General features: G+C 41.8%; 1 protein-coding gene across 1 annotated transcript in view; it reads right to left on the bottom strand.

Annotated features, from left to right (window-relative positions):
• OCA2 (OCA2 melanosomal transmembrane protein) overlaps window positions 1-24,089 on the bottom strand; it is a 297,856-nt gene that overhangs the window by 100,553 nt on the left and 173,214 nt on the right. The window contains exons 16-17 of the mRNA XM_065423234.1: window positions 21,728-21,785; window positions 19,759-19,867 (exon numbers count right to left, since the gene is read on the bottom strand). Of these exons, the coding sequence (XP_065279306.1) occupies window positions 19,759-19,867; window positions 21,728-21,785 (167 nt within the window). The remainder of the gene's footprint in view (window positions 1-19,758; window positions 19,868-21,727; window positions 21,786-24,089) is intronic.

Raw genomic sequence — 24,089 nt, 5'->3', positions numbered from 1 at the left:
ACTCATACTCTAGGGTTATTGTCAGCATTATTTAAATGTATTCTGGAACCGTCTGTGCATGAAATGGCAATTTTTGCCAAGGGACTATGCCAAATTTCAAGCTAAGAAACCAGATTTCAAAGAGAATTTTCACTAGGCATATGCCCATTTTTGCTCAGAAGGAAACTCGACTGGATAAGGGGCCAATATTTGGATGAAAAACTATTGATATACATCATTTTTGAATTGTTAATGTTATGCACAAAGCTCCTCACCATTTCAAGTTATTTCTCTTTTTGTTGTGACTATTTCCTACATCTCTATCAAAGTGTTATAGTTGGAACATTATGCCTCTGGGGGAAAAAATCCTTCCTGGTAGAAATCTTAAAGTCAAAACTAATAATCAAGTACTGAAGATGATTTAGAGATACTAAGATCCTGCCACAGGGCAGGTAGATACATAAAATGGCCTTCTAAGAGGCCACTTCTAGCTCATTGATATTGTGAAATAGCAAAATACAGCAGAGTGATTCCATGCACTTAAGATCTGGGGCCATTCATCTGGTACATATGTGCTTCTGCTTCCCTTGTCCCCAAGGAACATAGAACATAAAAACGGCCATACAGGGTCTGACCAATGGTCCGTCTAGCCCAGTATCCTGTCTTCCAACAGTGGCCAATGCCAGGTGTTTTAGAAGGAATGAACAGAACAGGTAATCATCAAGTAATCCATCCCCTGATGCCCATTCCCAGCATCTGGCAAACAAAGCCTAGTTTTTAAGAAAATCCAAAGGTTTAAAATTAAAACTCAATGACATTCCATCTAAATTTGATTAAAAAATAACAGTAGAAACATACAGATCAAATATCCTCTCCATTAATGAAGTTAGCGAATGTTGACTGATGCCCTTCAATTCCTAAAGAAAGAGATCCACTGTAGTTCTATACAAAGATTCCCTTACACAGGAGATGCAATTTTTATTCTTCCAATACATATGTAGTTTTGGAACTTTAAATAACATATTGCATGCTTTCAAGGGAATTTTAGATTAATTGTGATCCTTGGAGCACAGCACAATTGTTGAAAATACTGCATGCATAAAATTAGAGAGAAAATTTCTTTTAGTTATGTAGCACTCATTAGAATGTCAAGAAAGGCCTTTATAAAGCCACATAATATTGGATCCTGATTAGGAATTTTCATTGCCTTTTAATGGATTTGTAAAATAGTCATGTATATATTATGTTATGTTCTACGATATAAACACTTTCCCCCTTGACTTTAACTGCTAGCACAGTGTTTCTCAAACTGGGGTCGCCGCTTGTGTAGGGAAAGCCCCGGCGGGCCGGGCCAGTTTGTTTACCTGCCCCATCCACAGGTCTGGCCGATCGCGGCTCCCGGGCAATGGGGGCTGCTGGAAGTGGTGCGGGCCAAGGGACTTACTGGCCGCTGCTTCCAGCAGACCCCATTGGCCTGGAGCAGCGAACCGCGGCCAGTGGGAGCCGTGATCGGCCAGACCTGCGGACGGGTCAGGAAAACAAACCGGCCCGGCCCGCCAGGGGCTTTCCCTACACGAGCGGCGACCTCAGTTTGAGAAACACTGATCTTGGGCATTCCAAAGGCAAGAAGTTAAAGCTCTTTAGAAATATTTATAAGCCACAGGAAGAAAAGTTGTCCAAGGTCAGGGATGTTTTAGCAGTATCCACAGAAGGGGTGAACTCCTAATCTCTGTCCATCGCATCCCTTGGCTATTGCCATTGACAACTCTATTATATCCTTCCTGCCTTCCAAACGAAAAACAAAGTGTAATCTATTAATGCAAATTAAATGATTAATTAACTCCGACTTGCTTGGTGTGATCTTCACCATAGCTAAAGATCTGGCCTGAATGTCTTTCAGTATAAATAAGGACTATGATGAATTAATGGTTCACATGAATTAACTGATTTCTCTCTCAACTATCTAGTCTCAGCCACCACTGCACCACAGCAAAACCAAACAGAGAGCCGATGTTCTGTCCTCACATAGACCTGTGCAGTTCCCATTAAAGTCAATACGAGTTTTGGATTCAAGTCTAAAGGTAAAATTAGGTCTCAAAGCCCTGATTCTCCACCACCTTTGCCCCTATTGTACCCTCAACATTTATACCTATACAAACCAAGTGCTAAATGGCAGCATTTTAGACCCATATTGCACAAGTGTAACATTTAGCAAACCTGGAATATTTAAGAACTAACAGTTCTTAATATTTCTGGAGCAATCTGTGTAAATATCTTGGCATTTTTTTGTTTCTTCCTGCCTGTCATGAAGACAAATCACCTTAAATGTGCTATACAGAGGGAATAATTATTTGCTAATGTTTATGTAAAGTAACTGAATTGCATAGAGAAGCATATTGTAACTCATTTGTTATCATGGTGCCAATGTTTTATTAGGATGTTTTTTTACAAGTTACTGCCAGTCTTTATAAACTGTATTAGGTTTACACACACGTTTACTACAAGACAGCCTCCAGTGTGGCTTTCTTCATTCCTCTCTAGCAGATCCCAGACAGTAGTGATGGGTAGCAGCTCCTAGCCCTCACAAGCTCTCACATGTGCAGCTGTACAGGGAGCAATCATATCACCTCTCTCTTTTTTAAACATATGTAGTATAGGAGACACTAGGAAAGAAATTTTTATGCTATCATGCCCCCGCACTATAATTACACACAACTTTCCATCTCTTTCTCAGAAGGCGCAATCTATGTCATCACATACTGTGTCCCAGGCAAAACAGAAGTGAGGAACAGGGAAACACTTCAAGGAGTTTAATCAAGACTTTGGCCATACTCTTAAATCATCTGCCTTAAGAGGCCTCTACGTATCACTAGACTTAGCCCTAGTCCATGGAAACCAGACTGAAATGGTGCCTTCTTCCAAATCCAGCTAATCAGGGGACCACGCCCATTGATACAGACCTAATCACTCCGTGGGTTTACTGTGTTCTGACTGGACTAGAGTAACTTGCTTTCCCCAGGACTGTCTGTGTCTATCAAAGTTAACTAGAAACTCCACTTTGTGCAATGCGTGGCAGACAGCCTCTGGGGATGGACTAGCTATGGAGAACATATCACGTCAGGGCTTTGTGCACTTAGTTGGCTTCCCGCTTGTCCTTGCTCCAGTTTAGGGTCCATTCCCTAATCTTGAACTATTTTAAGGAACTAGGGTACTGTGGAGACTGGCTTCTCTATTCAAGACTCTCAGAGCCCATTGTACCCTACAGGGACACAGAAACTATCTGTGTCCATGGGGAAACTATCAAGAGGTGGAGGTACAGCCTTTTTTGGTAACAGGTTGAGGCTCATCCTACTGGCAAGTATCAGAATGATCTTTAGTCATCACATGACATCTAGTCTTCCTATTACAATGCAAAACCCACCTTTCCACAGAAGCCAATAATAACAAAGTGCAAGAAGAAGCAACAAAAGGTAGCAGACAGGAACAGAGAGAGAAGGAAAGGAAAGAAGAAGAGTGGAAAATCCTCCAAGAAACAGCAGCTAAGAACTAAAAGAATGAGAGCAGAGTGTCCTAATTTACGGTATTTCATTGCCTACATAGACTTTAAGGTCAGAAGGGAGCATCATGACCATCGTGATCATCTAGTCTGACTTCCTGCACATCACAGGCCACAGAAGGACACCCCCCACTCCTGTAACAGATTCCTAACCTCTGGCTAAGTTACTGAAGTCCTCAAATCATGGTTTAAAGACTACAGAAGATTCATAATTTACACTAGTTTAAACCTGCAAGTGACTTGTGCCCCAAGCTGCAGGGGAAGGGAAAAAAACCCAAGTCTCTGCCAACCTGACCCAGGGTGAAATTCCTTCTCAACGTCAAATATGGAAAGCAGTTAGACCCTAAGCCTGTGGGCAATACCCACCAGGCAGATACCTGGGAAAGAATTCTCTGTAGTAACTCAGAACCCTTCCCATCTAGTGTCCCATCTCTGGCCGCTGGGGATTTTTGCCACTAGCAGTCGACCATGGATCACACACCATTGTAGGCAGTCCCATCATACCATCCATCCCCTTCATAAACTTATTAAGCTCAGTCTTGAAGCCAGTTAAGGTCCCCACCCCCCACTGCTCCCCTTGGAAGGCTGTTCCAGAACTTCACTCCTCTGATGGTTAGAAACCTTTGTCTAATTTCAAGCCTAAACTTGTTGATTGAGAGTTTATATCCATTTGTTTGTGTGTCTACATTGGTGTTTAACTTAAATAACTCCTCTGCCTTCCTGGTATTTATCCCTCTGGTGTATTTATAGAGTGCAAGCATCTCTCTCCTCAGCCTTCTTTTGGTTAGGTTAAACCAGTGTTTTTCAAACTGGGGTCGCCGCTTGTGTAGGGAAAGCCCCTGGCGGGCCGGGCCGGTTTGTTTACCTGCCCCGTCCGCAGGTCCAGCTGATCACGGCTCCCACTGGCCGCGGTTCACCGCTGCAGGCCAATGGGGGATGCTGGAAGCAGTGGCCAGTAAGTCCCTTGGCCCGCGCCATTTCCAGCAGCTCCCATTGGCCTGGAGCAGCGAACCGCGGCCAGTGGGAGCCGCGATCAGCTGGACCTGCGGACGGGGCAGGTAAACAAACCAGCCCGGCCCACCAGGAGCTTTCCCTACACAAGCGGTGACCCCAGTTTGAGAAACACTGGGTTAAACAAAGCCAAGTTCTTTGAGTCTCCTCTCATAAGGTAGGTTTTCCATTCCTCCGATCATCCTCATAGCCCTTCTCTGCACCTGTTTCAGTTTGAATTCATCTTTCTTGAACATGGGAGAATAGAACTACACACAGTATTCCAGATGAGGTCTCAAAAATGCCTTGTATAATGGTACTAACACTTCCCTGTCTCTACTGGAAATACCTCACCTGATGCATCCTAGGCCTGTATTAGCATTTTTCACAGCTGCATCACATTGACCGCTCATAGTCATCCTGTGATCAAACAATACACCCAGGTCTTTCTCCTCCTCAGTCACTTCCAACTAATAAGTCCCCAGCTTACAGCAAAAATTCTTGTTAGTCCCTAAATGCATGACCTTGCACTTTGCACTATTCAATTTCATCCCATTTCTATTACATCCTACATGGTTTCTGTTTTAGAAATATAATAGGAGAGAGAGATAGAGAGAGAGAGAGAAATCAGTCAGTGTGTCTCTTGTTTGATGGACTGATCTTAAACTCCTGTTCTGTACAGTTATGGTTTCTACGGGATACAGTTACAGTTTCTATGGATTGTAGAGAAATAGGACTATCATGAAACTTTAATGTACCATGCACTCTGAAAATTCTGTGATGCCTCCTACACAGGAAGGATGTGCACATATTCTGCACTGCCCCAGGAAAAAAAAAACAGAAATAGTTTTGTGCTTTGGTTTATTTGACATTAAACTCTACCGAGAAAGAAAATCTTCAGAACAGAAAAATCTCTCATTGCAAACAGATTATTGCAGTCCAAAAGAGAGCTGACTTTCTATTTTGAAAATAATCAAGCACTTGAATTAGTGTCTAGAATATGAGGAAGGAGAGGGGAAAGATAACCATGGCAGCTGCAGACTTTGCAAATGACTAATTAAGAAAAAACTGTTGCTTTTAATAACTGGGATATTATTTGGCTTACATCCAAATTGAAAAGCTTGATAAAATGGGCATCCTTCTAAGAATCTGAAATCCTTAGAAACCATATATGCATATTAATTGTTGTAATCTGAAATAGTTTCCTTTGCATGAAAATCTTAAGGGCACATCCAGAGTTTCCATTTGTGCAAGTCATCAGACACGTTTGCAGTGAAGACAACTTTTTTTTATATCATATAGGTACACACACACAGAATACCAAGTTATATTAGCATGAGTTTGGTATGACTGCACTGGCAAAGTCACTAGTAAATTAAGTAGATCATCCCAAAGAAGTGGTGATAAAAACAATACTACACAATAATACCATTTATTCTGAACATGTTACATTTGGTATGTTACAGAAAAAGTTTTAGATACGTTTTACTGAGCTTCAAAAAATGTTAGTACTACAAGTTGCAGCCCTGTTCTTGCCTTCAAAGGGACTACTCACATGCTTAAAATTAAACATGTGCCTAAATACTTTACCAGATTGAGGCCTCATTTAATATTAGCCTAGCAGTATAGAGCCCAGAGGGAAGACATGAAAATCTGTATAAATAACCAAAAGTATTTTTCTCTACCTAAAAATGTTATGATTTGAAAGCCTAATATCAAGGTGCAAAACAGATGCTGGGTTCCATTAGCAAGCTTGGAAGTTTCCCTATCCAGTTGTATACAGATTCCATTGCTAGCCCTGTGCAGCGACAAGATTTTGAAATTTAAACCCATCACTGGTGAAGTCTGTCCCATTCTAGAACTTGGGCCAGAGTAATTTTGAATGGAAATTCCCCCATGTGAGAGAAACAAAGAAACAAATTTCTCTGACAGGTTGCCTTTTTCTTTTTAGGTGGTTGTTTGTTGAAGCCTCAAGGTGTGGAATTTTAGAAGTAGTCCCAGAGTAGATGAATTCTTTGCCATTGCAGGCCCATGTAGTAAATTTTATTTATCACATGGTTCTCCAATTAGTTATGTTGGTATCACCACCACATGCAGTGGGAATATGTATGTACACAGCCATTTGTGCATATAACCGGTATGTGTGTATTATACAGGTAAAATAGTACCTCTATATTAAGGCTGGAGTCTATTTTACAATTAAAGAAGATATTCAGCCTCTTTGTTTTGCAAGATGAATACAGTGCATCTTTCCCAAATTTACAGCACATTATTTGTGAGTAAAGACTGAATTTTCTGGAATTTGTAAGTAAATCTGTTACTTGGTTTATGAATTGAAATTAAATAAAAATTAGCCCTTTAAGAAAACTCTTTTCCCCTGTCTCTCACTTTTCGTCAGTTCCTTTCTGCTGATAAATGGCTGGCCTGTTATAATTCGCATTTTCCATATAGTTAAAACTCCCCACCAGCTAGTGATGAGTGTGCATTTAACAAAATCAGTTTGCAATTAAACACCGTTATTAATGATTTTTCTCCTATCTTTTCCAGTGTATTCAAAAATTTTCTTCAGTCAAAATGACCACTATTACTCATTACTTTGTGTGTGTGTGAGATTTGTGCATGTGTGTGTTTTTGGGACCCACCAGGTACGTTCAGGGGTAGCAACTAACATGTCTTCAGTGCTTTCCTTCAAGTCATGGTACACCTTGCATGCTATTAAGTATATTAAGAAGGTTTGGGGCACCACAGCACTCCAGCAACCCCATCAAGAGGGGACAACTATACATCTTACATGTGCTGTATCAAAAACCCAGGATGTTCCTCAAATGAAAATTTGTTTACAAGGGATGAAACTTCGCTAAGGATGTCATATCTAAAAATAAGGGAATGCCAAGTTATGGAACATCTCTTAACCACTCACTAATGCCCAAACACATCTCCACGGATGGTGATAGACTCGACATCTTCACAAGGAACTTCCATCGGCCTCCAACGCATAAGAAAAAACACACAACACATTAATCTCCCTCACAGTAGAATACAAAACTTTAATTACAGCTTCATATTTCCTCTACAAAAATATGCAACCTGAGTACACATGCACTCCACACATGCAACCTGAGTACACATCAACGCTGAGTATTTGTTAATGTGTGTGTGTGAGAGAGAGAGAGAGAGAGAGATCAGACAAATACACACAAAATGTGGAACTATTTGGATCCGTTAATGAAATTAAAGACATAGAATCACTGAAATGTAGAACTGGAAGGGAACCTCGATACATCATCTAGTCCAGTCCCCTGCACTCATGGCAGGACTAAGTATATCTAGACCATCCCTGACAGGTGTTTGTCTAACCTGCTCTTAAAAACCTCCAAGGACAGAGATTCCACAACCTACCTAGGTAGTTTGGTCCAATGCTTAACTACGCTGACAGGTAGGGCAGTTTGCAATGTGACAGTGGTAGCTTCATCCAGCATGAGTGAATGGAAAGAATGGGAGAGAGCTGAAAAGAAACCACAACCCATGGTGGAGGGAAGAGATCAAATGAAAAAGCCAAGACCATAGCATAGAATGAGGAGAAAAGGAGACAACAAAACCAGCTGCTTTTCAGCCACAGATCAGCACATCCACAGTATGAGTGACACCAGATTAAAATTCCAAGGTCAACTGGGCTTTATTCAGGTAACTTTTTGTTAAAATAATAGCAATTGGTCACTGTGGGGTCAGAATGGAGAAATCACATCCACTATTGCATTACAAAGTCCACACTCGCTAATCTTGTGATAGTCCTGTTTAACCCAAGTGATAGAAGGTGTGATGATATTTAAGGTAGAATTCTGTGAAAAACACAATTAAACATTGACATCTGAGATGGTCAAATGCCTCAGGTCACTACCAGTGCCCTAGCTACAGGAGATTTGTATGGACAGATGTAACAGCTACATGACTTCCTATGTTACACAAGTATATATGCCTGCATCATTTTACACAGCCTTCCCTCAGTAAAAGCTGGCAGATTTTTAAAAAGACAAATATTAAAATATATATCCTACATCATCCTTATGAGTCAAAAAATAAAATGAAGGGGGTGTGAATATTTAGATTGAAAGGGTACATTTCACAAAACAAAAGTTGTACTGAAAACATAGGCATTTGTACACGCAATTATAAGTCACGCTTTGTGCAACTGTCTGGACAATGTCTGTTTTGCAAGGATGAATGCACATTTTGAAGGCATAATTTGGGCACCTATTTTGGGAAATTTGCCTCAAAAGAGATGAATATTAGGAGTGCCCTTGAAAGCAGACACCTTTCTCTCACACATTCCAGGTAGAAGTGTTGCAAAGTTAACTTGCCAAGAAGGCATGGATTGGACCTGACATTCTGTGTTCAAGCCAATGTTGATTGCAAGAATCTGGCTCCATTCCAAAATGCTAACTCTCTATATATATAAAAATAAAACAGTCAGATAAGGATAAGCCAAATACTTTAAAAACCATTATGTTCACCCTCTTTTTAACACCTACACACTTAAATCAAAACAGAAAGCTAGTATTTATTCCACATGGCAGTCAAATCTCTACATGATGTACATCAGAGAGCAGCAAAATAAAATGTGCAAGTCACTTATGTGCCTTTTTGTTCTTGAATCCAAGACACGGCTTCCAGCCAGCTTAACTCAGCACTGCTACATGCCGTAAGAGATGAAATAATAGAAGGCAGTTCATGGGTGGAAATCCTTAAAAGTCAGAATGCCTCAACGTGCCACTCTGCTGTCCATCATTTTCACGTCAGGAGTTAAGGAGACAGCCTCACTTGTAGAAACTGGCAGCTTAATTTTGGCAGGAGAAACACTTGTGAAAAATTAGCAAGAGGAATTACTACATACAAAAGAGATTGGGATGGTGTGATGGGGTACACAAACCCCACCCAGGACCACAGGGGGTTAAGGAGCTGCTCTGGGCTCAACCAGTTCCATCCCATCACACCTGCAAGGCTTGCACAAAGCTGGAGGAGGAATTTAAAAGGGGAGCAAAACAGCTCACCTGCAGGCAGACCAGGGAAGAGAACAGACATTCAACCATCAGCTCCTGAGGAAAGGGCTGACTGAAGGCAGGAGCTTCCCAGCCAATTCAGTTGGTATTCACTGGAAGTCAGGAAAAAGGATATCCAGTGTCTGGCAAGAGAGGTTTCAGGCAATGAGAGCTGGAACTGCATTAATCAACTCCTGTGGAGACCTGCTTAGCAGACTGTGGTCAGAAAGGAACTGGCTAGAATGTTCCGGGACCAGTGAGGAGCCTTTGGTTGAGGCATGGTAGAGTTCAGAACTAACCAAAAGATATTATATAGAGTTAAACAATGGAACGGCTAGAGACGTTCCTTCATGACTGTTGATGGAGACATAATTGAGATAATCCTGTGCACATTATCATAAACAAATGGAGAAGTCTATAGTTTTCAATTGTCCTCATTTCATCGGTACACTGTGTATGCAATTGACTAAGGATCAGATCCAAAGCCCAGTGAAGTCAACATAAAGACTTGCACTGATTTCAGTGGGCCTTGGATAAGAGCCTAAATCCAGACAGGCAGAGCCTAGTAAAATTAAAGTTCTTCTAATTCACCACCACCACCCTCATAAATAGTATCAGCTATGCAATTTATAGTGAAGGTCTCCCTCAGACAAATGTATTAGGGCCAAAAAATCAGAAGCATTAACATGTATGAAGTATTTTTCATGCAATTAGTTTGTTCAACCTTTTATTTAAAGCTTTGTGAAAGAAGGTTGGTTCCTGGAGTTTCTGTCCTACCCTCTAATTTACTAAACCATATGGGAATGCTTTAGAAGTAAAATGATGGAAGAAGAAATATTAGCTGTTAAGAACTTAAATGCGGGTGAGATTCAAATATCACTGTGAATAGTTACTTTGCAGTCAATACCTATAAGCTCATTTGTATGGGAAATGATTAATATTTCACCCCTAGATACTTTGGAAGAAAACGCTAAATTCTGCAAATGATTAAAGAGAATAAATCACTTTTTACACAAAAGGCACATTGAAATAGGCTATGAATACTGAATGAACCTTGAGAATTTTTATTTTGGCACAAAGCCTCAGCCTCCCTTAAAATGTGTGATACACAATCTTTTTTTGTTTAATATTCTAGATGCCTTCCCAGTACAGTTGATATTCTTGATTCCTAAGCTAACATGTGCTACCCTAAATCATTTATTTAAAATGTGCTTCCAAACATTTTGGAAGAAGGAAACCCAAGACAGCAGCAAACTTTTAAATTATTGACCTGAGACAACATTTAATTTCTAAACTGAAATGTCAAAACATTCCCTCCATCCCCACCCCCCGCATTCTTTTTTTACCTAGCATCAATCTAGTTTTACACATTTCTATTTACATTAATTTAGTTCACATGAAAGATGATAGGGCTGTACAACCCTTAACAACCATGCAGTATGGCAGTATCAGAAGATTTACCCTCTTTACTACTAGTGCTGGGTGGTGGCTATAGCCTCCCAGAATTCTAGAACAGCAAGCTGAGGCGTAAAACTGAGAAAGACAAAGATTATTAGAGTTGACACTCCTTTCAAGATGAATGGAGGCTGTTTGCACTTCTTTCTGCCATAAATCCTCCTCTTTTCTCCCTGGCAGCTCTGGAGGTCCCTACACAGCCCTGCCTCAGTGGGGTGGCCGGTGGGGAAAATCCCTTCACACCCACCCCAAAGGAACTCCCTAATACACAGGTCAGTTGCTCAGGCTGTGTCCTGGTAACAAGATTGGGGCAATAACCCATAGACACCTCATTTTTTTCAGGCTGTCTACACTCTCAGAAAGACACCCCCCAGTTTACATTCATTTCACATTTGGAATATTCTCTTTGCATAAGGATGTGACTTTTTCACAAAGTTTAAATTGTGTAGAACTTAACTGGTTATGAAAAGTTTCCTATTTGTCACTCATAGGTAGGTTTGCCTAGTCTTGGACCTGTAGATTTAAGTCATCTGAATTAGGTGCAGCAGTGTCAGCATCTGTGCAAGCTTCTGTACACATCGCTCCCTGCTTATTTGCCTCAACTGTACTGAGGAAGAACCACTCCTGCTATGAACTAGTGAACTCTGAGATCCACTTTTTGAAACATGTTAAACAAGAACCCATAAGTAGGGGATGGAAGATGCTTAGGTTTCATAGGGTGCAGTGATTGGAGAATCAGGCTCAGTGTTTCTAAGCAGAACAAACATTGGTGCCGTGCATATTACATTCAAATTTTTAGTTTTGAATGTAACTTCTGTACAACTGTACAATGTAACAACTGTAACTTCTAATCAAGTTTATGTGAGACTCCAGAGCAACATAGAGCTTTCTTCATCACTAGGCAATTTTCCAAGCAAGCGCTATACTTGGCTACTCAACCACTAGTCTGTTATAATCACTAGTTCAATCATAGAAACTACTGTAAAAGCTGGCAATCTGCATGTCTGTTTAAACAACAGCAGGCTGAAAATCAAGAGATATTACATGGGCAAAACTCACCGAGCTGAATTTGAGGTGTCACTCATTTTTGTATAAAGACAAAACTTCCACTCTAATTTGCATAATACACTCTATGGACGTCATTTGGTTTTTATTCTGCTGGTGCCCTTTCGAATTATAGTCTTTAATTTCTCTTGTCAATTTCTTCAAAACTTCCTGAGCATTATGTAAATGAGTCAGTAAATATAACAAGTGGTTTCCAAAGAAAGGACAACACAACAAGGGCCTTTTGTAATCACAATAGTTCAACACATTTCTAAATGTAATGCATTGGCAATAAAATAAAGAGGAGGCCTGTAAAATCTAGTTTACTGAATAAAGCAGAAGTCAGATTAAATGAAATGAAAACAATGAATGCATTCTTTTTATAGTGCTCAGGTCACAGGATTTAAATGTTATAACAATATAAGATCCCATTGATCATGAGAGGAACACTCAAAGGGCCAATGTTAGGGTGCAGCCGAGCAGCACTCAACACAGGTTTCAAGGACAAAATTTTACAGAATTACTGGAAGTCAAGAACAACGCTATGTATGGCACAGCCAAAGGTTTGAACTGCAGTGAATCTAAAATATAAACGAGAATTAATTCTCAAGGAGGAACCTGAGTGTAAGCACAGAGGAGTTCACCAATTCAATCTTATAATTTTTAGAGACAGTTAAGAGGTAACTTGATCACTATCTATAAGTATGTATGTGGGGAACTGAAATTTGATAATAGAAGGCCCTTCAATCTAGCAAAGTATAACAAGGTTCAATGGCTGGAAGTTGTAACCAGATAAATTCAGACAAGAAATAATGTGCACATTTTTCCACAGTGAGGGTAATTAACCACTGGAACAACTTGTCACAGCCCCTGAGTAGGCTACTCCTGCTGAGACCCTCTTGCAGTCCCCGAAGTGCATCCCTATTATGTGGCAGGCCTGTGCCTCCACTTTGCCTTGGGGTGGGATCTCATGATCCAACCATATCCAACTGGGTCTCCGGTTTATACTCACGGTTGCCAGCTGTGTTATTTAGCTAGCACAATGGGCCTGGTACCTGCAGGAGCTATCCTCCCGGAGCCTGTGACAGCATGTGTTTGCAGTGATACGGAAACAGCTACTTCAAAATAAAGCATGATTTATTCTGCCCATAAGGTACACAGCACTTAGAGAAGTGGATTTAAAATAACAAAGAGCCCTACACACACATTCCTTTATGTACGCTTAACCCCTTTATCCATACTCCAGGCAAGTCTGGTTTATTCCCTGTCTACGAGTTGAAAGAAACAGCCTAGACTGCTTGCAGCCTGCTCCCTCTCCAAAAAGAAACACTAGAAATAGAAAAGGTACAGAGAAGGGCAACAAAAATTATTAGGGGTATGGAATAGCTTCCATATGAGGAGAGATTAAAAAGACAGACTGTTCAGCTTGGAAAAGAAATGACTAGGGGGGATCTGATAGACTTCTATAAAATCATGAATGGTTTGGAGAAAGGATAAATAACACTCCCTTATTCACTTTCACATAACACATGAACCAGGGGTCACCCAATGAAATTAATAGGCAGCAGGTTTAAAACAAACAAAAGGAAGTACTTCTTCACACAACACATAGTCAACCTGTGGAACTTTTTCCCAGGGCATGGTGTGGAGGCCAAATGTATAACTGGGTTCAAAAACCATTCTACTGGGGAGGGAGTTGGAAAGGAAGTTCTGCAGAGAAACTGTGTGGCCTATGAATAGCACATAGCCAAGTTATGGGAGCTTCACTTTAGAGCAGTGGTTCCCAAACTTGTGCACAAGTGGCGGAACAAGTTTGGGAACCACTGCTTTAGAGTAATACAGAGGAGCAAATTGTGGACAGGTTGAAAGGCATACAAAGAGAAAAAAAAAACAAAGAAAATTATGTGAAAAAAATCTGTTAATGTTACATCAAAGTTGGGATTTTTACCATGCAAGAGTCAGGGGAAAAAAATGCACTTTAAAAACAACATCTCATTACCAGATCATACATCAAATAGTACACAATGCTACATAGGTGCAACTGTTACATATAAAGTGTAAACATATAAATAAATAATAATTGATGTATGATGCTAGCACATATGAGCCACAGTCAAAAATCATTGTGCTAGGCACTGTACACACCTATAGTGAAATGAGTATCTTCCCTGGAGGGCTTAACCAACAGAATAAAACAAAAGTTACTTTAAAAAAAAATCAAATACAGAAGAGGTAGAATGAAGGCTGTTGTGGGAACCTTCACTCTCAATTTTCTATTTCTGTTTGTTTAAAGTCTGAGCCTTAACACTGCATTAACATATGTATTTGCATATAAATAGAACTAAGTAAATTAATGAAGGGATACAAGAAAACTGAACAGGAAGGCAGCTAGCATTTAATAAGGCTGTTAAATATGCTGATTTTATTGTTTAGATTAAAACATCAGCCTTTGCAAATTATCTTAGTGATTCCTAATTCATAATGGAAAAATTATATCAATGCTGGGGTTTGATAAAGAATTCTATAATCTTTCTGATTCACTCTACCAAATGCAGTTAAAAGTTATTAGATTGCTAACACTCTAACTTTTGTATAACATATTATTCTGCAGGAAAATTGAACACCCATCTAAGATCCACTTTCCTTTTTGTGAGGAAAAATGTTGCACAACTTTAACAGAAGCATTAGAGTATATGATATGCTGTATTTTAAGAAAATTATTTCCATACACTGGAGAACTGAAAATCCATGGAGAATCACAGCAGCAAAAGTTCAGTAACAATAATATGTAACTGATAGTTAAAATTAAGTTCAGGAGTTATCAATAAGCCCTCATGGTGTGAGCTTGCGGCCCCCATTAACACTAATTACAGTGGCACAGCAGCACCATTATACTTAAGGTTGTGTCATTACTTCTGTTTAAAGGTCGACATTTCTAAGTCCTCTAAAATCAACATGGTCACTTGGATTCCTTGGAAATTTGGTGTGCCTCAGAAGAGTCACTTGAGATAGGGACTGCAAAGATGTAAGCCCTGAAAAAAATAGTCTCAGTTTTAACAAAGGGAGTGCAAGGCACCACTAAATCCTCACAGGACCCAAACTGAGACTGGTATTTACAAAAATGTACATTTTTATAGTGTCCATGCGCCAATACAAAAGAACAGCTAGAGGGTTTCCATTCCTGCCATCGTATATGCTTTAAAGCTCAGCACCTGTAAGTGCTCCAAAATCCAAATAGTTACTCAGATCACTTTGAAATTTGGTGCACCACATGGGGACATGGGTAGTGTTAGTGATCCAAATTTGGGGTCATTTGGGGTCCAAGTTACATGCCTTCCCCCCCCAAAAAATGTTTTCCTTCTGCTGCCTTGTTCTGTTAAACAGAGAGGTACTAATGAGTGAATGAATGACAGACCTCATTGAGATTGTTGGCTGTGAACTTACTGTGACGTTCCCCTCTGGTGTTATCTGGACCGATGATCTGCTAGGTCACTCCAATCCTTGACTCTGTGAGCCAGCCTTACCCTGCTCTGCTGTGAGAACCCCCACCCCTGGGCTATTCACACACAGCCTCTGGCATGCAAGCTGCTCCTTGGATTGTGCAACCAAATGACACTAGCCAATATCTCCGGTCCCAGACACAACCCTAGGAACCTCCGTCTTGCAGTGTCCAGTTATGCCCACTTATATGAGTTCGTCAATTTAACAAAGAAATTGATATGTACCAGGCTTGTTGTCCCAAGGGGAGTCTCTGACATGTTTCAAACTAAACACACTGCTTCAGGTAGAACAAACAGATTTATTAACTACAAAGATAAATTTTAAGTAATTATAAGTCAAAGCATAAGTCAGATTTGGTCAAATGAAATAAAAGCAAAACGCATTCTAAGCTGATCTTAACACTTTCAATGCCCTTACAAACTTAGATGCTTCACACCACAAGCTGGCTGGCTGCTCTTCAGCCAGGCTCTCCCCTTTGATCAGCACTTCAGTCACTTGGTGTGGCGTCTGTAGATGTAGGTGGAAGAGAGAGAAAAAGCATGGCAAACGTCTCTCCCTTTTATCATGTTCTTTCTTCCCTCTTGCCTTTGCCCCCACCCTTCAGAGTCAGGTGAGCATTACCTCATCGCAGTCCCAAACTGACCAAAGGAAGGGGGGGTGACTCACTCAAGAGTCCAACAGATCCTTTTGTTGCTGCCCAGGCCAGCGTCATTTGTTCCCGTGAGGCTGGGCTGGGTTTGTCCCATGCATACCCTGACGAGGTGTGAACTGCCTCTCTGCTCTTGGAGAGTTTTTGCCTGGGCTTATTTTAAGCCATGAGGATACATTTTCAGCCTCATAACTATATACATGAAATTATAACCTATAACATTACTGTGACAACAATTACTCACATCACTATAACGACAATGCTCAGTGCATCATGAGCCTTCTGAAGACACCCGACATGACAAACTTTACATTGGATACCACACAATCATTTTACAAGGATGAACATGGGGGTGCTGGGTGTTCCCCCGAGGTACAGAGCATCACACTTACCCTTCAATTAACATAACTAAGGCCTGGTGCACACTACACAGTTAGGCTGACGTAAACTACCTTCTGTCAACCTAGCTGTAGAAGTATCTTCACTTAAATTGACTCCTGCCAATATAAGTGACTCTCTACACCCATTTAGTAACGTCACCTCCCCTAGTGGCAGGTAAATGCAGTGTCAGTGTAGACACTGCATTGCTTCCATCGACTGTTACTGGCTTTCAGGAGCCATCCCACAATGCCCCACACCGACAATTCAATCAATACAAATGCTCCTGGTGAGGACGCGCACTGCCGACACAAGGAGCCAAGCTTACACACACACAAGTGATTTAATAACTACGGTGGCTGTATGCTGACGTAAGGCAACATAATTTTGTAGTGTAGACATGGCCTAAATATAAGTTAATTACAAGCACTCACCTAAGACAAAAGACATTTTGAACTGAGGGTATGTCTATACTAAAACTGCTACAGAGGCATATCTGCAGTTCTGTAGCAGTGCTTCCATGTAGACATTATTGATGAGAGGGTTTCTCCCATCACTACAGGTAACACACCTCCTCAAGAGGCAGTAGCTAAGTCAATGGAAGAATTCTATTTTGATGGGAATGTAATCAAAATATTTTGCAGAAAAAAATTAGACATGTGAAAGCTTCCTGGAAGAGGCACTAAGGGGCAGAGGAGTGGGGAAAGAGGAGGAGAAGGGTTGGGGGCTGAAGTAAAGAGAGGAGGTTATGGAGGAGGATAAAGCAGGATGGGTGGTATGGGAGGGGAGAAAGGTTAGGAACTCAAGTGAGGAAGCTGTGGGAGCTAGGGGGACTGGAGGGGTGGGACACTGGGATGGTGGATGTGGGAGTGAGTTTTGGTGGAGTGGGGGAGAATAGAGGTTGAGACATCAGTGAGATGTCTCCCATGTGCCCATATCTGGGGAGCCCTGGCCCCTCTAGGGGGATTTGAGCAGCCCTCCCTCCCCCTCATGTGATCTAGGGTATGGGGGGGCTTTCCCCTCACTGGTTTCTGAGCCCCTCTCACTGCCTTCTATGCATGTGTGCCAGGGTCTGGTGGGTCCCATGCCCATCTACAGGGGTTGGACACCACTTCACCATCTCTCCTCAAGTGAGCCAGTTCAGGGATGGGGGGTTGCCTATTGGGATGGTTTGAGGCCCCCTCCCTGCTGCAGGATCTGGGGAAGTCCTGCCCATTTGGGTGGGGAGCTAGCACTGGTATGTCTCCTCAAACTCAGAATTACCTCCTCCCCCAGCTTATGTGACCTCTCAGTGGGGTATGATGCTGTATCATGAGTCCCTTTGGGGAAGCACAACAGTTCCAGCTCCACAGGACTGCTGAGACCACTCACTCTGCAGCAGAGGTGCTGAAAAATCAAAGGGAGGCTCTGAGCTGTAAAGGCTGTCCCTTTCCCTGCCTCTGTGTCTGACTGACCTTATGAGGCTCTGAAGAAGAGGTGGTTAGAGTATCTGAGAGTTGCCAGCAGAGACTGGAACAGAGAAGCAATGTGGAAATTGCCAAACCCGCTTCCGATTTGGAAAGACTCCCTAGCTTGTGGGAATAGAGAAGGGTGCTTTTTAAGACGTAGGTCTGACTTCACTTCATGTTCTCTTCATTCAGCTGCCCACCCTGAGTGCCTCACTAAGACTACTGTCAGGTACTCTGCCTGGGGCTATACCTTAACTATGGCTTTGTAAGAGTATCTTGACAGGAGTATATGCCACACCGCCTGCCTGTTGGTTTCCAGGTGAAGTTTAAAATGTTGACTTTACTTCTCTCTGTGCGCCATACTTTCACAGGGGAAGTCAGCAGAGGTGCTTGAGCTAAAGCTCCACAGGTATACATGAGAAAGGGCTTCTGAGCAAGTGTTCTTTGTGAAGGCCTCACAACTTCGGAATTCACTCTCCCACAGCCTCCATTGCCTTAGTCTAGGTCTACACTCTGCACCTTACAATGGCACAGCTGGGCTGCTACAGCCGCACCATTGTAACGTACGCAGCGTAGCCGCTCTTTGTCCCAGGAAGAGAGCTCTCCAGGCAACAAAATAAAATCACCCCCAACGAGGGGCGATAGCGTCATCACTGGGAGAGCATCTCCTGCCAACAAAGCGCTGTCCACACCGGTGCTTTTCATCATTAACACTTTTTTCATTCAGGGGTGTTTTTTCACACTCCTGAGCAACAAAAGTTTTAACAATGAAACATAGCCTTAGTCTGCAATAGGCCGAATCTGAAAATCTTCAAGTCATGCTGTAAACCTTATCTTGCCACCCAGGCAGATAAAAATGGGGAGCTTTGGAATAGAAAAATGTAAGAGGGGGAAATAATGGAGAGGGAGGGGGATTTAATCTTCTGAGTTATCTGGTTTGCTGGTGGTGGGTAATTATAAGGGGAGCTGGTAGCAAACTCTATACGTAGGTTGCCTAACACTTTCCAGTACAAAGGATTCTTGTGACCTTGTCTATGAGAAGCTCTCAAATTTCCATTGTTTGCTGCAGGCCTTTGAAAACTGGACCAGGAAAATACCTTTTCTTTGAACCATGAAATTCCATTTAGCTTTTGCTCAATTGTAAACTGTTAAATACATAGGTACCTCTCAGTGGTACCTCTTATTTCAGGGGATATTGCTCATTTAGTCCCCACATTCCATACAAATTTGATCTCCTCAATGAAAATCATTGACATTGATAATAAAGAATCAGAGAACTGAAGTTATACAAAGAGTTATTTATACTGAAGGAGTGGCTCCCAGAACATTTTAATTTTCCTGCAGGAATGATTTTTTTCTGCACCTCATGTTTGGTTTTTGTCATACACAGTATCTCAGCTCTTGGCAGATTGAGAAGCATGTACACAGGCACCAAGGGAACCCTACCTTTGACCCTCTGATATGGCTCTCCTCTCTGGTAAATGGAAGGAGGGTCAGAGAATGGAAGTCACCAGCATACCTGTCACTACTGATTTAATTGGGACATGCCCGGGTTTTGAGAACCTAATCTGGGAAACTTCTGGTCTGATCAGTGTCATAGGACTGTGTAGCAGAGATATGTATAGTATAGAAGAAAAGGACCTTGTGAACAGATCCAAGCTTAAATGTCATATTTTTGTTACTAAGTCTATCAGTATGATAAAGCAGAGAAATCAGACTCACCAAGATCTAGATGAATGCCTGGAACAAATGAATTGAGAAAGAACATCAGGATAACAAATCCCAACACAGTCAGGCATTTGATGAGAAGTATTTTGTCTGTTATTCTGTGCTGTAGGTAGGAAAAACATTCAGCAACTATGTTACAGAAGAATTTATTATACTGTACACACTTTCAATCCCGCATGCATTTGTAAAGCATAAATCTCTTACTGTAAAGGAAAGGTGATACAGGAGAGAAAAGTAAAAATCTTAAGTTAGGAAAAAGATTCTCTTGGGGGGGGGGGGGAAATTCTGTAGAAACAATGCTATTTTAGACAACAAAAATCTTTTGACATTAGCTACAACTTCTAAATTTGTTTCGTATGTAATTGATAATAAAGGAAGTCGATTTTTAAACATTTTCATTATCATATTGTATGTTAGGTAAGTGATTACAATTTAGCAGAGGCCACTGTAGATTTAAGGCCCTTGACACAAATGTGAACAGCAGGAAGCTGCAGGTCATGACTGCTCAAAATGTTTATATTTGTTCAGCTACCACAGTTTTAACTTATTGTAATGGGAACAGTAACACTGAAATGCAATTTCCATTTATAATCAGGGCCCAATGCAGTCTGTGATTCCATGGCACAGAAATAAATTCATAGAATCATAGAATATCAAGGTTGGAAGGGACCTCAGGAGGTCATCTAGTCCAACCCCCTGCTCAAAGCAGGACCAATCCCCAGACAGATTTTTGTCCCAGATCCCTAAATGGCCCCCTCAAGGATTGAACTCACAACCCTGGGTTTAGCAGGCCAATGCTCAAACCACCGAGCTATCCCTAACCCCATGCTATTGAATTCTGCTCCAAAATCTTAGAACCTAATCTACAGGTTCTACTCTTTTCCTTTATTCATCATTCTACTTAATTCCTGCACTCTCCTTTCCTGACGCCTCTTTTCCCCCAAGATCATATTCTTATCACCAGGCCCCATCTTCTCCCCCATTCCTCTCTAGTTTCCTTTTTTAGTCCCAGTCTTCTCTATTGTCTACTGGTTCCTCTTTCTAGTCTCACTTGCTCCACCTAGATTCTTCCCCCACTCCATCCTGATTCCTCTATATAGTCCCAACCTTCTCCCACTCTCTGTCCTGGTATTCCCCTCTCTAGTCACCATTTTCTTCACACACACACACACACACACACACACACACACACACACACACACACACGGTTAAGACTATTTAAAAATCTGATCACACTTTATACTAAGGTTCTTTTAATAAGAGGTTGATTAGACTGTAGCTCTTTGAAACAGGAACTGTATATGTTCTGTGTCTGTAATGCACATAGAATTGCTAGCCCTGGTCCATGATTGGTGTTCCTAGGTGCTATCACACCACAAAAAATATATTAATATTTATGTCATTAACATATTTATATTATGTTATAGATGGTGGTAAGGATATCAGTAGAAGATGTTCTCTATAGCTACAAGCCATGATATAAGCAACCTGTTGAACTGTTGGAATCTATAACAATGGATTAGCAATTTATTAAATCATCAGTTAATCATGTATTAACACCTTACAAAAGTATTTATAAATGGAAACTCAGTATAAAGTGTGACCAAAAAACATCATTAAGTAAATTTAAGGTCGCAGGTATATATCAGACAGTAGGGGGGGCGAGTGTGTGTGTGTGTGTGTGTATGTATATATACCTAAAGTACATTATAGTTAAAACAAACACAGGAAATTCAAACTTAAGGTTAAACTTAAAAGAAACGTTAACATCTGAATGTGCTACCTTAACGCTGTCCCATTCAGAAGCCAGCCCACCAGCTTTTCTTCCCTGCATGGTGAGTATTTGATAGGTGCACTGAATTGGTTCCTGCATTTTCTTCTAGGATATACTTCAAAATATTATCGGTGTACCAAATCAGAGGACCAGTTCTTCTGAAACTTAGTATAACTGCCATTTACCTACCTTTTTTTGGAGCTCCTGAATATTTGTTTCCCAGTTTTTATCTTCTTGTGAAATTTGTCTGAAAGAAAAGGACACATGCCCTTTAGCTATGAAATTAGAGTTCTGCCACAATGTTAATATAGTATTGGAATAAGTCCTCTTTATTACAACTAGCTCCTCTCACACAGGGCCATCCCTAGCTGTTCTGGGGCCCTACGCAGCCCCCCCGGGGGGGGCGGGGCGGGCCTCTGCGGGGGGAGGAGCGGGGAGGCTGGCCCCAGGCCTCCACAGGGGGGATGGGGAGAGCTGGCTTGTGGGGTAGAGGGGAACCACCCCCCAGCACTCACCGGCAGCGCGGCTGGGGCCAGGTTGCTGCACTCCCGCCGCCAGTGAGTGCAGGCCTGGCCTTGCTGCACTCCTCAGGGGAGTGGGGGCAGGGCTGGGCAGGGGCGGGGGCCCTGGGGAAGAGCTGGAACAGGGGCTGGAGCAGCATGCAGCTGCTCAGGGCACCAGGAAATTTGGTGCCCTAAATTTCCTGGTGCCCTACGCAGCTGCATGCTTTGTGTATGGGTAAGGACGCCCTTGCTCTCACATTTAGACCATCCTCTTACTTATATAAGCAATGCACTCTAAGTATGAAACCATGGCCTTATTACAACCAATAGCAAAACTCCCATTAACTTCAATGGGACAAGGATTTCACCTTAAAAACCCAATCCTGCAGCACATTGACCCTATCCTTATGAAAAGTCCCACTGACTTCAAAAGAACTCTGCAACATTTTAGGTCTGAACTAGCAAACTTCATTGCAGGACTGAGGCCAAAGACTGTAGTTCGTTCCTGCACCAGGTCTGGAAGTTGACATGTGCCATTTTGAGATAAAACAATGGTGATGTGCCAGCAAATTAAAGAAATATGGATTGGATGAATGGACTACAGGGTGGATAGAAAGCTGGCTAGATTATTGGGCTCAATGGGTAGTGATCAACGGCTCAATGTCTAGTTGGCAGCCGGTATCAAGCGGAGTGCCCCAGGGGTCGGTCCTGGGGCCAGTTTTGTTCAACATCTTTATTAATGATCTGGATGATGGGATGAATTGCACCCTCAGCAAGTTTGCAGAGGACACTAAGCTGTGGGGAGAGGTAGATATGCTGGAGGGTAGGGATAGGGTTCAGAGTGACTTAGACAAATTGGAGGATTGGGCCAAAAGAAATCTGATGAGGTTCAACAAGGACAAGTGCAGAGTCCTGCACTTAGGAAGGAAGAATGCCATGCACCGCTACAGGCTGGGGACCGACTGACTAAGCAGGAGTTCTGCAGAAAAGGACCTGGGGATCACAGTGGACAAGAAGCTGGATAAGAGTCAGCAGTGTGCCCTTGTTTGCCAAGAAGGCCAACAGCATATTGGGCTGTATTAGTAGGAGCATTGCCAGCAGATCAAGAGAAATGATTATTCCCCTCTATTTGGCACTGCTGTGGCCACGTCTGGAGTACTGCATCCAGTTTTGCCCCCCCCCCCCTACAGAAGGGATGTGGACAAATTGGAGAGAGTCCAGCCGAGAGCAATGATCAGGGGGTTGGGGCACATGACTTACAAGGAGAGGCTGAGGGAACGGGGCTTATTTAGTCTGCAGAAGAGTGGGGAGGGGATTTGATAGCAGCCTTCAACTACCTGAAGGGGGGTTCCAAAGAGGATGGAGCTCGGCTGTTCTCAGTGGTGACAGATGACCGAACAAGGAGCAATGGTCTCATGTTGCAGTGGGGGAGGTCTCGGTTGGATATTAGGAAACACTATTTCACTAGGAGGGTGGTGAAGCACTGGAATGGGTTACCTAGGGAGGTGGTGGAATCTCCATCCTTAGAGGTTTTTAAGACCCAGCTTGACAAAGCCCTGGCTGGGATGATTTAGTTGGTGTTGGTCCTGCTTTGAGCAGGGGATTGGACTAGATGACCTCCTGAGGTCTCTTCCAACCCTAATATTCTATTATTTGTGTGTGTGTGTGTGTGTGTGTGTGTGTGTGTGTGCGCGCGCGCACACTCACTCTGATAGAGATATATCATTTGCATTTTATAATGAAGTTTTTAAAATCTCGATTACTTTATTGAGTTATCAGTATAGTCAGCTCTTCTAGCATACCCTGGGGTTCAGGAGCTGTGCTATTAACAGTAATGGATTACATATTGCTGCATTATGCTGAAGGAATCCTGACTTCCAGCATCAATGAGGTAGTTTATATGCACACTTCAGAAGTTCTCTCTTTGGTAAATCATGATTTCTTATAATATTTTATTTCCTTTTTTTTTTTTTTTTTTTTTTTTTTTTAAATTGCCTGATTTTGATCAGGATTTGATCATTCATAAAATGAACCTGCCAGACTATTAT

This window comes from Emys orbicularis, chromosome 1 (genome assembly GCF_028017835.1).
Source record: "Emys orbicularis isolate rEmyOrb1 chromosome 1, rEmyOrb1.hap1, whole genome shotgun sequence".
Classification (NCBI taxonomy): Eukaryota; Metazoa; Chordata; order Testudines; family Emydidae; genus Emys; species Emys orbicularis.
The sequence above is the reverse complement of the archived record's forward strand: the minus strand, read 5'-3'. Positions and strand labels throughout refer to the sequence as shown.